Source organism: Miniopterus natalensis, chromosome 18 (genome assembly GCF_054644295.1).
Source record: "Miniopterus natalensis isolate mMinNat1 chromosome 18, mMinNat1.hap1, whole genome shotgun sequence".
In the NCBI taxonomy this organism is placed as follows: domain Eukaryota; kingdom Metazoa; phylum Chordata; class Mammalia; order Chiroptera; family Miniopteridae; genus Miniopterus; species Miniopterus natalensis.
This window is the reverse complement of record NC_142098.1, coordinates 28,209,851-28,226,480: the sequence shown is the minus strand read 5'-3', so window position 1 is coordinate 28,226,480 and position 16,630 is coordinate 28,209,851. Positions and strand designations below refer to the sequence as shown.

Below are 16,630 nucleotides of genomic sequence, written 5' to 3'. Positions count from 1 at the left end.
GGCGCGAGGCAGGAGTATTTCCCTCCTGCTATAGACCCAGCATGGTCTGTATCTTGAAAGAAAGAAAAGGCTCTTGTATTGGCCAAGAAAACTTTATTATGTTACACATGTTCAGGGAGCTCATACATGCACACACATACAAACACACACATACACATGCACACACAGATAATACTGCTCAAGGCACTGGCCACTGGACAGAGTGACCCCAAGGTTGAGAAGATGCCCAGAATTGTGCTCTGGTCCCTCCTCACTCTATAGTCTTTTGCATGCAGGCTGTGGCCCAGATAGATATCCTGGAAGCAGCGCCTTCACACCTCCAGGCCAGGTCCCTTGCTCAGTCCCAGTGCCTGCACCAGGTCTTCTCCAAGCCCGCTCTTCAACGTCCGTCTCACTGAAGGGACAGAGCATGCTTGTAGGGGGTTGATGGGAATAAAGTGGGCAGCAGGCGTAAGGGGAATACTCACAAGATTTGCGGTTGCCACGGGAACGCTTGCGTTCTCGAGCAGCTAAGGCACGAGGACTGCTCTTGGTCACTGACTGCACCAGCAGATCCATGATCTCATCTGAAGTGTCACTGGGTAAACTGGAGCCTGGGGCTTCTTCTGGGGTTGCAGTGGAGGGCCCCACTGCTGTGGGCGTGACTGGGGAGCTGCTCTGGACCAGGCCTGAGAAAGGCCAGACAGGGAGATCAGGCCAGGGTGGCTCCAAAGCAAAACCTATTCCCCCTAGCAGCCACAGGTCTCACCTCTGCTACGGCGGCCGTGTGTGGTGTCCTCAGGCTTGCTGGTCAGCAGACTCTTCATGCTGGCATGACTGTCTGCATCACCCTGGCCTGGCCCACTACCCACAGCCACTGGGACAGATAGGTTGCTGGGGGCATCTCCAGCCACACCTGAGAACTTCTCTGTCTGGAGAGGAGAGAAAGATGAGCTGGGAGCCAATGGAAGGAAACCATGGGAGTGGCAGTTAAAACCTGGGAGGGGCACCCACCTCAGTGATCATGCGTCCCCGGGTCTTGTTGCGCTCACGGTATGTGGCCCGCTTCTGCTGCTGTTGCAGCACCCGTTCTCGGCAAGTCCGGTACTCCAGTGAAAACTCCCGCAACGTGTGGCAGAACTGCATGATGCGCACTTCACGGGCTGCCTGTGCTGTGTACCCCAGGTACAGCAGGAAGGCATGGAACCTAGGCAGGTCAGATAGGAAGGGATGATGAGTCCTACTTGGGGGTGAGGGACAGTGGTGGCAGTCCTGCCTCTCAGGCCCATGATCCCACCTGTTGCAGACACGGCGGTGCACTACTCGTAGCATGGCAACGCGTTGGGCACAGTGGGTCAGGAAGTGGGTGAGGCGGGTACGGAGGGCTGGGGCTAGCTCATGCTTGGCCAAGCTACGCAGACTCTCCTCGGCTGCCCTGCTCCGGTGTTCCAGCTGCCCCAGGTTCTCAGTCAGCTGCTCGAAGTCCACCTAAGAAAGCAGGGGGATACACAGGCTGTCCCCCAACAAGAAGGTACTGCCTAAGGCTGCCTCTGTGCCAGGCTGGTCAGCTGGCGCCATAGGAACAGACAAGATCCAGCCCCTACCCTCCAAGAGTTCACAGTCTACTGCAGGAGACAGACAAGTCCTTTTGATCCAGTGGGAAACAGAGAAGGTTTCCTGGGGAAGTGGCAGCTAACCTGAGACCCAAAGACTGAGTAGGTGTAGTCAGGCCAATAGAGGAAAGCATTTCTGGCAGAGGACACAGCCCACACAAACACCTGTAGTGGAGCAAGTCCTGGCACAACTGACAAAAGAGGGAGGAGGGGAAAAGCCAGCCCCAGGAAGCAGTGCTCCCCCATGCCGTGGCCAGTCTTATTCAAGCCTCTGGCTGGTGCTAACCTTGGCACAGCGGGTCAGGGCGGGGATTTCTGAGTAGAGGTCGGAAGAATCAGGCCGCGTCTGGAGCACCAAGGAGCAGAGATGGTGCAGCAGTGACTGCCTGCGCACTGTGTCCTTCACCTCTGACACCTTCTCCAGGTAGCTCAGCTCAAAGCCACTGCTCTGAAAGGACCTCGTCTGAGCCTGGGTCTGGTTGGCTCCAGACCCTGGCCCCCAGCCCTCATGTGCTGTCACTCACCTGGGAGCCATTGAGGAAGTTGCCCACAGCCAGCAGGGTGGCCAGGATGCAACGAAAGGTGGCATTTTGCACCAGCTGTTCCATGCCCACTTTTAGATCAAACAGTGGTTCTGCGATTTCCTGGTGTGGGAGGCCAGGGACTCTTAGACTACAAGGTTATCATGCTGCCCCCACTGTCTGTCCCATCCCATGACCCAGGTACCCGTTCCATGCTGTCATAGTCCAGCTTGAAGGCCCAGAGTTGTAGGCGGGCAGCCAGGCCTCCGATAGAGGCAAGGGTCATCAGGAAAGTCTCAGCTGGGCCCAGAGGTATGTCAGGACTGGCCAGCTGGGCCTCCTCGATCTTTTGCCGCTCCTCCTCCGTGGGCATCATGGTCAGTAGTTTCTGAGGACAACCACCTAGGCCACTCAGTGCTGACCTGAGGCCTCAGGTGTTGGTCTCGATTCCCTCCGAGGCTGTCTGGCGGAGCCTCTGGGCCTGGGGACTGCTCTGCCAAGCCCATGCCCACCACTAGAGGGAATGCCCACTGACCAAAGGAGAGGGCTGGACCTCCCACCGCTCTTCCACAGTCCCAGCTGGGTATCCCCACCTCAATGCCATCCTTGCTGACAGCAAATTCATCGAAGTTGAGCAGAGCAGCCTTAATGACATGCACAGGTGGCAGTGTGGTTAGGCCAATGTTGATAGCGTTGCTGCGCTTGGGGTCCAGCACTGTGGTCATTGTCCGGCGGCCTTCACCAGCTTTCTTTGAGGTTGGGGGAAGGGTAGTGTAAGATTGGGAAAGGGACTAGCTGGGCCAACAATCTAAGAGGGCACTCCAAGGCCCCTCTCTAAGTGGCCAATGGTGGGGTGACCCCACAACTGGGAATCAACCTGGGAGGTTTAAGGACTGGGATGAGCTTAGATGCCAGTTAGGGATCTGCTGGTCCCTTGTTGAAAGAGCTTAGACAAGTCCCCACTCTTTCCTTTGCCTCAGTTTCCCTATGTGGGAAATGAGTGGCCGCCCCAGCATCCAGACCCTTGGGCTCTGATTCCCTTCCTGTTCCCCTATGGTTACCTTGCAGATGAGGGTGCGTTTACCTTGGAAGGTAACACGTCCTTGGCACGAGACTCAAACAGATGTTCCAGCCGGGCTGTGTCCACTGAGACAGGCTCCAGTGAGGCCCACAGGGTGGAGCAGGGCCCAAAGCGGCTCCCAGAGCCTCCGTGGCCCCCAGCCAGCTTTAGCTCCCGCCAGAAGAGTTTTACTGTCTTCCTCTTGGTGGGGAGGGCTAGGCCATCAGGTGCTGAGGGGGGAAGAGGGGCAGCTGGGGGTGGAGGGGGTGGGAAGGGACCTTTGATGGGTGGGGGAGGTGGAGGTGGAGGGGGTGGGGGGCCCTCAGAGAGCAAGGGCAGTGGGGGTGGGGGCGGGACCCCTTTCCCAGCCTCCACAGTCTCCATGTTTAGCATGTCCTGGTCTTCGTCTTCCCCCAGGTCTGAGAAGTCCAGGTCCCCAATGCAGAGCTTGGCGACACGGGTAGGGAGCTTCTGGGTGGGCTCAGTCTTGGGGCTTAGTGGGGCCAGTGGCTCCTTGGGCTCTGGCTCAAGGCTCCACTGGGCCCGGAGCAGGACTCTGGGGGCAGGGCTCTGGGGTGTTTTGAGTGTAGGGCCTGGTTCAGGGGAACCCCATAGTTCCTGGGTATCTAAAAAAAGAGAAACAGCTGTCAGTGTCGTGCACTCTGTGGAACAAAAAAGAGACATGAGTAGATTCTGCCCACCCACCTACTCACCTGGGTGTCCATCAGCCTCATCGGGCACTGCCCCAGCCAATGTCTCTGCACGGCCCTGGGCCAGCGCAGCCTGCTTCTCTGTTTCTGCTGCTGCCACGTTCTCCAGGAACCGGGCTCTGGGGGGAGGCACTTGTCAGTGAGGGTGTCTGACATACCCCAGCCCAGGGTGGTGCACATGCTGGGCCCCTGGGCACCACCCCTAATTGCAGGCACACAGGAACAGACCATGCGCTGAGCAGACCCAGGACCCAACTCCCCACGTCCAGCCCCTGTTCAATCCTCCACATCTGGGGAGTGTCACTTCCAACCCAGCATTCCCAGGTCAACATACAGAGAGAAGTTCTACTTAATGTCTAACTAGCAACCTTGCTGTTCATGTTAATTGTCCTGGGGGAAGGGGATAGCTGTCCTAATGAGCACACTAGATGTCCCTCCCTTGGCATGTCTGCAACTTTTGAGAGCTATGACCTCTGCCCGGGGAATGACAGGCAGTTTATGTTAAAGTGATGAATATGATCCAGTGTCTCTTTTTTCGCCCCTCCAGCCTCTGTTGGCCCTCAGTCCCAGCCCTGACCTTAGTCCTAGGCTGCTCCTCCTCCACACCACACAGCACCCTTGACCCCCTCCCTGTTCTATTCCTAGCCTGAGGACATGGGAGAATGGGCTTCCAGGTTGGGGGTCTATGCCCTCATCTCCAGTCAAAGCTGTCAAGGTGTCACTATTGAAGCATACGGACCGCTATGACTCCAGTGAACTAATCCCAGTGCTTAGTCCTTAGGTAACTGAGGAGGCATAAGTCTGGGAGAGAAGGGGCCTGAGAGTCCCCAAGTTCTGGCTGTGGGAAAGTGGACCCCCTGCTGGGAGAAGCAATGCTGAAGCCCTGAGCACATGGCAGGTCTGGCAGGCTGGCCTTGGTACTTACTCCAGCCTGGCCTGCCCCGTAGGGGACTGGGGGACAGGTGGGCTCTCAGGGGCCCTGGGTTAGGGGGATGAGAGAAGAGACAGTAATTGTGGTGTCTGTTCCACCCCAAATCCCAGTTGCTCACACCCACACAGAGCTAGGCAGTGCTATCAGGGATTCCTTCCCAGCCACGGTGGGAAGAGGAGGGGGTTAGGGGGGGCATGACAAGAGGAAACTGTAAGTGGAGGGGAGACACTGACATGAAGCCGGACAGGGTGCAGTAAGAGACAAAGAGCAGTACAAGGGTTGGGGACAGTGACGGAGAAACAAAAAGAGCAGGGGGTAGGAAGACAGATAGCATTGGCCAAGACCAGACAGAATGCCAGAAAGAGATGAAGAGAAGCCCCAGGAGGAGGAGGTCCAGTCAGAGCTGAACCCCCCCCCCCCCCAGCAGTCACTTACCAAACAGGAGCAGTTTGGTGAAGTCTGGAAAGAAAGAGAGAGAAAGCACGCTTTTGGGCAGAGGAGGCAGAGGGTCCATGGAGGGGAGCAGAGCAGGAGGGACAGGTGGGGAGAGGATCCCAGGGGTGGGCAGCCTCTATCTCCCCACTTACTTGTAGATGCTTCTCTCACAGGAGATGTCAGCTGAGGGTGCCATGCACAGGGTAGGAAAGAGGTTCACCGAGAGGCCAGAGGCAGGCGCAGGGCCTGTCTGTAGGTCCAGGCCGGTGGTGGAGGAGGTGGGGCCTGTGGGGCTGGAGGGGGGCCTGTCAGGAGACTGTGCAGTTTCTGGCGCATCCATCCCTCCTCCCCAGCTGCTGAGGCACTGTTCTTACCCTGGCTCCATGGTGCGCACAGGACAGCCCCCGCCTTCTAGAGATCTTCGGCTCCTCTTGCCTTCCTCTGAAGAGGGCTTTCTACGCTCCCGTCGCCCACCTGCAGCGACTTCCTCCGTGTCTCCGTCCTCCAACCGCAGGGCGTTCTAGCAGATGTGGGCCCAGATGTGAGCAGCTGAGGCAGGGTGGGCTCTGGGGAACTGCGCCCCCTCCCTCCCCTCCTCTAGCTCTCAGCTGGGCCGTGGTGGCTGAGCCCACCTCATAGAGCACAAGCTGCGCTCTCAAGTCGATGTCAGTGCCTGCAGCGCTCAAGTGCTGCTGGACAAGTGCCTCCATGCCCTGCTGCTCCAGTGCATCCGTCACATCATAGAAGGAGTCCTGATCTGGGAGCGCTGCCAGCGTCTGGAGGGTGGGGATAGGAGGGCAAGGCTAAGGCTGATGGGGCCTGAAGTCAGGAGCCTGAGGGGCTCGTAACTGGCATTTGGTTCCCACCTCCACACACTCGTTTTTTTAAGTTCTATTTAATCAAGAAATCTAATCTTGAGGAAGGGATCGAGAGAGAGAGAGAGAGAGATGGAGAGAAACATCAGTGAGAAATGTCGATTGGCTGCCTCCTACACCCCCTACTGGGGATTGAGCCCAAAACCCAGGCATGTCCCCTGGCCCAGAATAGAATGGGCGATCTCCTGGTGCATGGGCCGGTGCTGAACCAACTGAGCCACAGTGGCAGAGCCACACACACCTTGTTGATGAGGGTGACTGTGTACACCAACAACTCAGGGTCTGCACCATTCTTCTCCTCTAGGATGGACACAAGGTTGGCCCAGGGAAGAGCACCTGCCACACAGAAGGAGGAGCAGTCATGTGGAGAAAGGTAGGAAAGAGGGCTCTGAGTGGTGGGAAGGGAGGGGACAGTCTCTGACCGGTGGTGCTGGCCACAGAGTTGACTGCATAGATGAACAGTGGTGCGTTGCTCTCAGAGTATTCCACAAACACCAGCAGCAGTTTCAGAGCTGTCTTCACCACCAAGCGGGACTAGGGGGAGGGATAACCACATATGATTGGGGCTTGGGCCAGACCTGTGCCAGCTCCTGGTGTGGTGGGGGAAGGGCTTCTGGGGCTGGACCCAGAGAGGAGAGTCTTAGCAAAAAGACCCTGGCTCTAGGTCCAGGCATTGATGTGCTTTCTAGGCTTAGAGGGGCCACAGACTCATTCCATTTTAGCCCATCTTACAGAAGAGGAGACTGAGGCCCAGAGAGAGGCAGAGGGAGAAGGGTGCATGGCTGGATGGAGGGCCACTTACCAGGCTGGCGCACAATGTGTACAGCCACTGCACGGTCTCAGTGTGGGCCACCACCCCAAGCATCCCATCCACAAAAAGCATCAGCTGACCTAGTGCTGAGGACAGAGAAACAAGAGGTCGGTAAGGGTTCATTGGAGGCAAGGGTCATGGGGGAGGAGAGGGGCTGACCTCGGAGGATGTAACTCTGGTAGTTGTGGTCAGCAGCAGCACCCACACGGGTCAGGCAACTCAGTCCCTCTGAGTGGACGAATTCAGGCACCAGGTCTTTGTCCTCCTGGGGGCACCATGGGTGAGTTTAAGGGGGCTCAGGCTGGATGCCCACTCCCAGCCCACCTCTGGGCCTCACCTGGAAGATCTGCTTCAGTGAGAAGAGGGAGCGGCGGAGCTCGGGGCCACTGGAGCCATACAATTTTTCTGTAAGGGGTAGGTGGACGCAGTAACCTCAATGGGACACAAATACCCTCTTCTACTGGGACACAGCTATAACCCCCCACCTAACAACATTCCAGTACTCTCGAACCCCCCCACCTTCTCCTCTACTTACTCCCTGACTCTGGGCAGCCCCCACCACAGACTGTGGAATCAACCCAGGAAGGAAGGGTCAGGATAGGAATGGGGAGGGGCCACATATCCTGTGTCTGATCTGCCCTGTCCACTGTCCAGCACATGCTGAAAGAAACAGAGCCAGCTAGGCTGGGGTGGGGGTGGGGGTTGCTGAACATGGATGCCCTCATATACTCACCTAAGATAGCATTGACCCTCACAGAGAGCTGGGTCCGCAGGATCAACGTAGGCTTCCGTCCTTTGCTGGAATCAAGCAGCCTAGTCAGCAGCTCCTAGCTCATTCCTTGGGGTCCCTTCCCCCACACCAAGGCAGCCAAATACCTCCCCACATGCTAACCCAGGCCCAGCTCCTTCCTCCCCAACTGCTCCTCCAAACCCAAGGGTTGGCCAGACAGAAGGGTTTATGCAAACACAGGTATCTCAGGTATGTGGGAGAGCCCCTACTCCATCCTGGGCAGTAGGTAACACTGGCCAGGCCTTGGGATTCCCCTGGCACAGTTCCCTGGGGCAGCAGAAGGTGACCCACATGTGGCCCATGCTAGAGATCAGGTGTCTTGGCCGCTGACACGTGATCCAGCCCCTGGTGGGGGCAAGGTCAGGGCCAGCCTTGTCTTCCTGGCCTCATTGGCTCTGACCTGATCTCTTCGTAGAAGCCCTCCAGCATCTCCCGCTGCTCTTCCAGGGACAGCTCAGGGTCCAGGTAGTATCCAGAAGGAGACACTTGCAGGGCACAGTCCTCTAGCTGGGGGAAAAGAGAACAGTTGTCGGGACTGGGGAAGAGGTGGCAGGGTTACATATGGAGACCTCATGACTTCCTACCTCCTACTCAGGGTGCTGGCAGAGAGGCACACCACAGGGTCTGCACAGCAGCTATGCATTCCTTCAGCAGTCCTTCTTCATGGACCTACTATGTGCATAGTACATCCCTTTGTATGTGCTATGTCGTCTCCTGGCTAACATCTACCCATTCTTTAGGTTTCAGATTAGATAAGGCTTTTAAAATTTTATTTTTACTACTTTATTTTTTAAAATATGTCTTTACTGATTTCAGAGAGAGGAAGGGAGAGAGAGAGAGACAGAAACATCAGTGATGAGAGTCATTGATCGGCTGCCTCTTGCATGCCCCCTACTGAGGATCGAGCCCACAACCTGTGCATGTGCCCTGACCAGGAATTGAACGGAGATCTCCTGGATCATAGGTCTATGCTCAATCACTGAGCCACCACTGCCGGGCTAGATAAGGCTTTTTAAAAAAGACTTCCTGGACTTCTCTAGCCAATGCTATGCAGTCCACTCCATGCCATGTGTGTACCCCACTCAGGCCTTCCCTAGAGCAGTATAATGTCCTAGACACTAGTCTCTTTCCCCTGTTAACCATGTGTTCTCAGGGTTCAGGTACCATGTCAGTCTTGCTGCATGCTATATCTGCAGAGCCTAGCACAGCACTTGGCACATAGTAAATGCTCACTAAACATGTGTTGAACTAATGAACATGAATGAGGAAGGAGAATGGAGAGAAGATGGAAGGAAGTTCTTGCCTTCGAGGAAGTTCACAGCCCTGTGGGTGATAAGCTGCAGCCACAAAGCATTCAAGCCCGGGGAGAAAGTGCTATTAATGCTGGAACGTGTATGCGTGTCCTTGAGTTAAGACAGTGAGGAGCAGGGGCTAATCCACAGGCTCTCAGTCCTTTCAAGCCTGAGGGTGTTTGCTCTGCCCTCAAGTGGGCTACAGTGACCATGGTCATAGCTGGACCTGAGAGGCCTCCCAGGGGCCTATTGAAAACTAGATTTTAGGGTCTGACTCAGTCTATAGTGGGTCCCTGAAACCTGCATGATTACAAGAAGGCACATGCTTCATCCATATATCTGCTTCCTATGCGTCCCCATTGAGCCTGGCTCCCCTTCACCACTGGGCAGGATACTTGGCTCTTGAGAAATACTTGTAGAAGGGCCTAGTAAGGTGACTGGAGAGTCTGATGGCAGCACTATGCCTCTCTCGGACACCTCCCCCATAGCAAAGTCCCTTTGACTCGAGTGTCCCCACTCCTTGAGGTGCCATGACCCAGGGAGAGCCCCCTTTGCAGAGTTAGGGTACCTCTGGTCTCCATCTTATTAGAAAAGTCAACCCCAACATTTGTCCTGTTGTTCTGTCAGCCTTGCCTTGCTCTGGACCTAGCCTAAGGGCTTCCAGCTGCCCTTGGTCCTGTGGGTGGAAAGGAAGTCCAGCTCCTGCCCCCACCCCGGCATCTGCGTAGCACCCCTGCTATGCCTGAGAGCCTGACCCAGCTCCTTCCTGGCAGTTCAAGCCCTTCCTGTGAGGCCCTTGGGTGACCACCTCCCCCCACTGCCTAGGACATGGGACAGGACAAATACTCTAGCCTGTTTTCTGTCCACTTCCTGCCTGGCTGCCTGCCCTCCCCTGGGCGCCTTGGGCGGGCCTAGTCTCTCTCCCCTGCCTAGAAGCAGAGTCATCTTCTCCAGGGCCTACTGGGAACAGGCCTGAGATGGGGGGGGGCAAGGCCCCAGGGCTGGGGTACTTTGTCCAGGGCCAGCTCAGCTGAGGGCAGCCCCACATTCCTCCTGATCCCTCTTCCCACGGGATGACTCAGCAGCCTACCCCCCCCCCCCATCCAGGCACAGCTGCATCTCCTCTGGGACCCTAGAGAAACATGTCTCCCCCAGGGCTGCAAACCCCCTCGAGGATCCCCCAAACCACACACACATAGGACAGCTCATTCATTCGAACATGCACAAGCTGGGCTGGTTTTAGGTGCTGAGGACATAGCACGGAACAAGGCTTCTGCCTTCCCTGCTTTCCAGTATAGTCCAGGAGGCAGGCAGGCTTGACTCGGAGAAAGGCCACAAATAAACAGAAGCACAATGACCAAGGGTGCTAAGCAAGGGGAGGGGTGATCAGATTATGCACGGTAACTGCTTATATACCCAGGTATATATGGTTTTATACACACACACACACACACACACTCACTGGCAAGCACAGGCCCAAGAAGCACACTCACGGAAAGCTCGGGCCCAGTATGCTTTCTTCCCCTCCTGCATGCACACTAGCAAGCTCTAATCCCAAGTGTGCAGGATACCTGGGATGCCTGCATCCATGTGGGGCAGGGTCCTGAAGAATAAGTGCTCACCACTCCCAGCCTCCTCAGATGAGCAGGTTTAAACCCTGGTGGTAATAGTGGCTTCCTTAACCATGTCACCTGTCCAATCCTGGCAGGGCCCCATCTCTGGAGAGGAGGTCCAGGGGAACTGGCAGCCCAAAGCATGCAGGACACTGTTCCCCTCCTCCAGCTGTTTGTCTTAGATGGAGATGGGGGAGGGGGCTAGGGTCAGGCAAGCAGCAAAGAGCAGAGACTTCCTGCCAGCTGAGTGGTTCTTGTCTCTCACACCCCTGGCCCCTTCCTGGGGTCATCCTCTGAAAGCCAAACCTCTGGGCCTTGTTTCTCACACGCTGGGGCTGGGCCAGGCCTGAGTAAGCCCGAACCCTGGTCCCTGCTGACAGTGCTTACGGTCAGCACACAGTCAGTGTGGGTCTACATCCTTGACTCCCTCCTGGCTCTTGTCTTCTGCACTTCTCCGCTGTCCATCTTGGGGTGGTGTCCCTCCCCCATTCTTCCCGGGCTCAGCCCCTCACTTCAGCCTCCAGACCACTTTTCTTTGGTTCCTCTGAGCTCAGGTTTTTCTGGCAGCCCCAACCAACCTGTTGCAATTGATTTTATATGCAGGGCTAAGCACAGGAGACCCTGTTGTCTACACCCCAATGTTTTTCATAGTAGTGTAATCGGGAGAATGAACATGCTGGGGCAGGGTACAAGGAAGATGGAAAAGAGGGCATAGTTATATGCTGACGGACTCTTGTTTCAGGAAATATTTTAACTGCCTTTCTCGTCTATAAACACAAGACCCTATGCTCTATGACTCCCCTTTCCTATGATCTTGAGTCTCCAACAAGACTGTGAATTTCTGGATGAGATGACATGGTTGGACCTCGAGAAGGGAAACCCACTCTTGTTATACCTCTTTTGTGGCACACACCAGGCTGCCTAGTTTCTTTGATTCTGATAATCCTTTTACAGGTGAGGAAACCAAGGCAAAGAAATTCAGTGAATTTGCACCAGGCTGCACAACCAGGAATGGGACTAGGGCTAACTGACCTAGATCTTAAGTGGATGTTCATTGGAAGTGCTCCAGGGAACCCTGGAGGGGAGAGGGAGGGCTGGGGCCTATAGGGTTGCCAAGAGCTAAAGACAGGCCCTCAGCTTTCTGAACTCTGCAAATACCCCAAACTGGTCCTCCCAGTTCCAGCAAGGGGACACTAAAGAACACACACATATCATACATGCTGGGGTAATAATTTCTACTTCTGCCAGAACCTAGGTCCAGGGGTTCTTCATCAGGCTCCCTAGCCCAGAATTATCAGCTAATTAGACATGCCAGCATAGGAAAAGAAGGTAGGAGTCCATGACTCATGCCCACATCCCAAAGAAACCTCCATATCAGGGGACTAAAGGGCTCAGTTCATCACCAGAGCACCCCATCTTTCCCTTAAGAATCTTCTGGAACCCCTCCAGTTGGTACCTGTCCCAGCAGGTCAGATTAACACTTTAGCCCCTTTGCAACAACTGCTTCTGAAAGGTAAACTGAGGCTGGGGAAAGGAGGGGGCAAGGTCAGGAAACATTCTAGGACAGTGCCACCCCTGTCCTATTCTAATCTTTAGCCACAACTGGAGAAACAAAGTTGCTGGTAATGGACAGATTTCTAGGGCTATCTCTGCTGCCAAGAGTAGGGGGCTCCTCTGGCCTTTGCATCAGGGTCAGGGCAGCACCCCAGTCCCTCTGCCCAGAGCCCAGGGAGAAGTCAGTGCTATCCCAGATGTGGCAGGGCCTTTGAGTGTAAGGGAGGGGCTCCTGAGGCACCACCCCAAGGGCAAAGGTAGCAGGCAAGGCCAGATGGCCAGATTCTCTCCTGGGGCAGGGGCAGGTCCCTGGGTTGGGAGAGGCTCTGGTGGTAGAGAGAAGATAGATACTCCTGAGTTTCCCTGGGGACATCACGCATGGCCCAAGGCACTGCCAGGACCCTGCCACACCTTTCCCCCAACCCTCCTCCCCAGGGTCAGGAGATGAGTCAGAGATTGTGGCTGGGAGCTTCCTCCTAGACTGGGAGGAAATGAGCAAGGCCCTCTCCGATGTGAAAGCTCCAAGTCTTTTAAAAAGGAAGCCTCTAAGGGAACTCAAGAGGCTAGGCCTAGCCCAATGGGGTGTGTGGGCTGGAATCCCAAAGAGAAAGTGGGCTGGGCCTTTTACACCCCCAAGGAGGGAGCAGGGTCTGAAGGGATGATGGGAGTCAGTGCCCTCAGTGGGAGGGCAGACTTGGCTGTGTCCTGTTCTACTGGAAAACTGTACAGAACATGAAGCAGCGAGTATACCCCCCCCCCCCCCCAATTTCTGCTCTACAGCACTGCACAGGGATGCCTGGATTTCTGGGCCACCTCTCCCAGACAGCTATCAAGGCAGGCCTGAGTCATGTCTGTGCCCCTGGGGCACCCACTTATAGCACTAGGGGAGGAACCAGCTGTTGACATTTCCTGCAAGGAAGGGCCGTGCTCCCCCTCTTTCAGATCTCTGATGTCCCTGACCCTACCCTATTCTCAGCCCTTCTTCCTCCAGTCTTCTATTCTGGGCTGTGGTCACAGTTTATATTTGGGATGAGCATATCACAGTGCATCTGACCATTGCTGGCAGAGCTGTCAGCCCCAGGGAGTCCTGTTCTAGGCACTGTGGTAACCCAGTGTGTCCACCCCCATATCCTGCCTGTGGGGGATATGGCAGTCCTCAAGTACACCAGGTGGGAGATCCCAAAAGTGGAGAAACTAGGAAGGACTGAGTTGGCAGGGACTGAGTTGGCACATTCTCTGAGTTCAGTAGTGTCCTCAGCTAGGGAGCAGAGAACAGAGGGCAGAGGACTTGGTAAGGAAGGGATATGGGTCCCTAAATGGGGGTGTTCTGAGCCTCTTTCCTGTAGCTGACCTCCTAAATCTGCCCCTAATTGGAAAGAAGGGTGTCAGGGTTAAGTCCTGTCCTAGAGTAGGGGTGGGGTGGGAAGAATATTACATTCTCTGTAGTGCTCCAGGCTTATTTCAGCACCAGGAGTTTCAGGAACGTGGCCTCAGTTCAGCACCCCTTACTCCCTAGCACTCATCCTGAATAGGAGGTGGCCTCGGGCTGGACACGCTTCTTCCAGGCTCACCTGTCAGCCCTTTCAACAGGGCAGGGCAGGGGGTGGGTGGTGGGTGGGAGGTGTTGCATCAAAACTCTAGAGTGGAAAGTGTGCTGCCACTTTCAAGCCGTGGCCTTGAATACCGGGCTTTTCAGGGACACGCGCCATTCCCTAGGCCAACAGTCTCACCACCTCTCCCGCCCGATCTCGGAGGCGGGGCTGGCCCCGCAGCGCGAGGAATGCAGGCTGGGGGCCCGGCGCCCGGGGCACATTCCAAGGGAGACCCCGGGCCCGAGGGCAAGTTTGCGCAACTCCTCGACCCAGCTAAGTCTGGGAGCAGGGGAGGGCACCCCCGCCAACTCTCTCTCCTTTTCCGCATCACTCTGTGCGGACTGGCTGGCAGGGAAGCCCGGGGTGGGGGGGAGGAGGGGCACCTCCCAGAGTCCTGGCCCGGAAACCCAGCGCGCCGGAAAGGGCTGCCTGCGGGGGGCTGAGCGCGGCGAGCCGGGGGAGAGGTAGGGCCAGCCATCTGGAAAGAGGCCTTTCCCGGTACTGTGCACGAGTCGGTTCCGGGGCGCAGGCAAACTGGGGCAGGCCGGAGGTTTAAAATTAGCCTGGCCCGCCCCCTCCCTTCCAGCAGCTGGCCCGCAGCGGCGAGAGTACGGGATGGTGGGGGCGGTGACTCAAAGGGCTTTTCCACCGGGGGAGTCTCCCGCGCTCGGCGTGACCAGGCCGGGACGCTTCTCGGGGACTCCCCTCACCCCGCGAAGTCTCTTCTCCGTCGCTTCCAAGCTAGACCCCCCCACCTGCAGGGACAACACTATGCGGCAGGATCCAAGCCAAACTCCAGACACCACTCTGTCACCTTTATCGGCCCGCCCCGGGTCCTCCCCTCCTCGTAGATCCGCCCCTGCTTCAGGTAAAGTGAAAGCTGGTCCGCACACCCCCAGCTCCGCCTCCTGGGTCCGCTACCATCCAAATATCTACCGTCACCCAATCCAGAGCGGTTACCCAATCAGAAAGACAGCAAGTGGACCCCAAGCACCTCCCCGGGTGGGCCTCATTTCAAGGGGCAGCCAGGGTGGCGCAGACCACAAGCTCCCATCTTCCTTCTTCAGCTTCCCCTCAACTTGAGAGGTGTTCCCGCAAGCAGGCCCGCGTGGACTTTGGGTCCCCAGCACAAAACTTCCCCAGAGGAGCGTACTCACTCCAGCCTCTCCCCGAGGGAGACTTTCATGGCGCCAACCCTGAACCCTCGATCGCCCCCAACCTTTCTTCGGCGCCCCTCACCTTGAGCGGCGCCCCCAGCAGGCGGTGCAGCGCGGGTATCTGTGCACCCAGGGGCAGCGCCCCGTCCAAGCTGCAGGTGGGGGCCCGGCGCGGCTCTGGGAAGTTGGCACATGCAAAGGGATCGGTGTCCTCCAGGTACTGCACCCTCACGGTGACCACTGACACCGACTCTCCGTCCCCGCGGTCTTCCCCGCCAGCCATGGCTCTGCCACTGGCTCGCGCAGCGCACCGCACCGCGGAACAGGTCCCGGTCCCGGTCCCGGTCCCGCCTCGACAACTACTCATCTAGATCTGGGCGGGGCCGGACGGGACACTGCTGAAGGGGGCGGAGTCACACGGAGGCGGGGCCGCGGAAGGAGGTGGAGCCAAGAGGCACCGGGGAAAATGCACGGGCGGGGCAACCACGGGTAGAGGCGGGGCAACCGCTGGCGGAGGCGGGGCTTGCGGCTAACCACTCGGAGCGCGCGATCTTAATCCCGTTAGTTCTCTGGCTAGGAGGGCGGGAAAACCCGAGGTCGCACCCGCCCTCCTAGAGCGCTGCAGGGGGTCGGAAGGCTTTCTTTGGGCTTGGGCAGTGAGGCCGCGCTGTCTTTGAGGAATTGTTAGGGCAGGTGGGGCGGAAATTTCTTCAGGTAGTGGCTGGCCTGGGCTCCCTCAGTTTAGGAACGAGATGGTCCCGAGTCCTTCAGTTTGAGGAATGAAGTGGATGTGATCCTCTCATTTGGGGAAAGCAGGCGGATGGATCCCTTTAGTTTGGAGCAAGGAGTGAAAATCAACTCCCTTCAGTTTGAAGGAAAAGGTGGGATTATTTTCCTTTAGTTGGTGAAAGAAGAGGGAGCGATGCTCCTCAGTTCTGGGAAAAGGATGGGATGATGCATTTTGAGGAGTGAGGTAGAGCATGTTTCTCTCAGTTTGGGGGAAGAAGTGCCATGGGTGCCCCTAAACTTGAATTGGAAGTGGAGACGCTCCTCCTCAGTTTGGGACGAGATAAGCCTAATGCCCCTCAGATTTTGGGAAAAAGTTGAATAGATCCCTCTTAGTCTGAAGGAAATCGAGAGTCTGTGTTTTCCATAGTTTAGGGAAAGAAGCGTTCTCTTCAGTTATATGGAAAAAGTGAGAAGAGTTCCCTATAGTTTGAGGGAAATGAAGGGGAATGGTGCCCCCCCCCCCCCCCGGTTTGGGAGATGAGAGGGATGGCCTCCTCTGGGCCCAGCTAGGTCTTGGGTTTCCTGGGAACGCTGGGGACAGCGCTGTCCATCGCGGCGTTCTGGGAGCGCCCAGTGCGCGTGCGCAGCTCTGGGCCGGGCTGCAGCCCAAAGGGGGTCTCAGGCTCTGCGAGGGGGCGCGGAAGGCGGCGGCGCCCCGCCCCTGCGGACTGCACGGTAGCTTGCAGCAGCCGCCCGGGTACCAGGGGCCAGCTGCTCGCCTTGGAGTCGCGCCCCTTTGACCTGGATCCCGCTCCCTGGCCGACCCCTGGCCCTCCGGCGGCGGGCTGCCACCTCCGTGAGCGGGACTCGTAGGTGACTCGGGAGTGCTGTGGTCGTTCACAGCTCGAATCCGGGCCGGGGCGGGTTTGGGGAAACGCGTTGAAAGGAATAGGTTGCTGGACTTGGGG

At 57.0% G+C, this 16,630-nt stretch overlaps 1 protein-coding gene across 1 annotated transcript; it reads right to left on the bottom strand.

Moving 5' to 3' along the window:
* Positions 1-56: 56 nt before the first annotated feature.
* FHOD1 (formin homology 2 domain containing 1) lies at positions 57-15,239 on the bottom strand. Its single transcript, XM_087827550.1, has 22 exons — positions 15,016-15,239; positions 8,126-8,232; positions 7,669-7,733; positions 7,273-7,340; positions 7,095-7,200; positions 6,927-7,021; positions 6,547-6,658; positions 6,366-6,460; positions 5,882-6,025; positions 5,624-5,769; positions 5,402-5,542; positions 3,887-4,002; positions 3,198-3,799; positions 2,707-2,862; positions 2,319-2,501; positions 2,117-2,236; positions 1,879-2,040; positions 1,277-1,467; positions 994-1,186; positions 749-911; positions 468-668; positions 57-394 (listed from the first exon to the last, which is right to left on the bottom strand). The coding sequence occupies exons 1-22, from the start codon at positions 15,214-15,216 to the stop codon at positions 312-314; spliced, it is 3,450 nt and encodes a 1,149-aa protein (XP_087683676.1). The 5' UTR covers positions 15,217-15,239; the 3' UTR covers positions 57-311.
* Between the last annotated feature and the right edge of the window lie 1,391 nt (positions 15,240-16,630).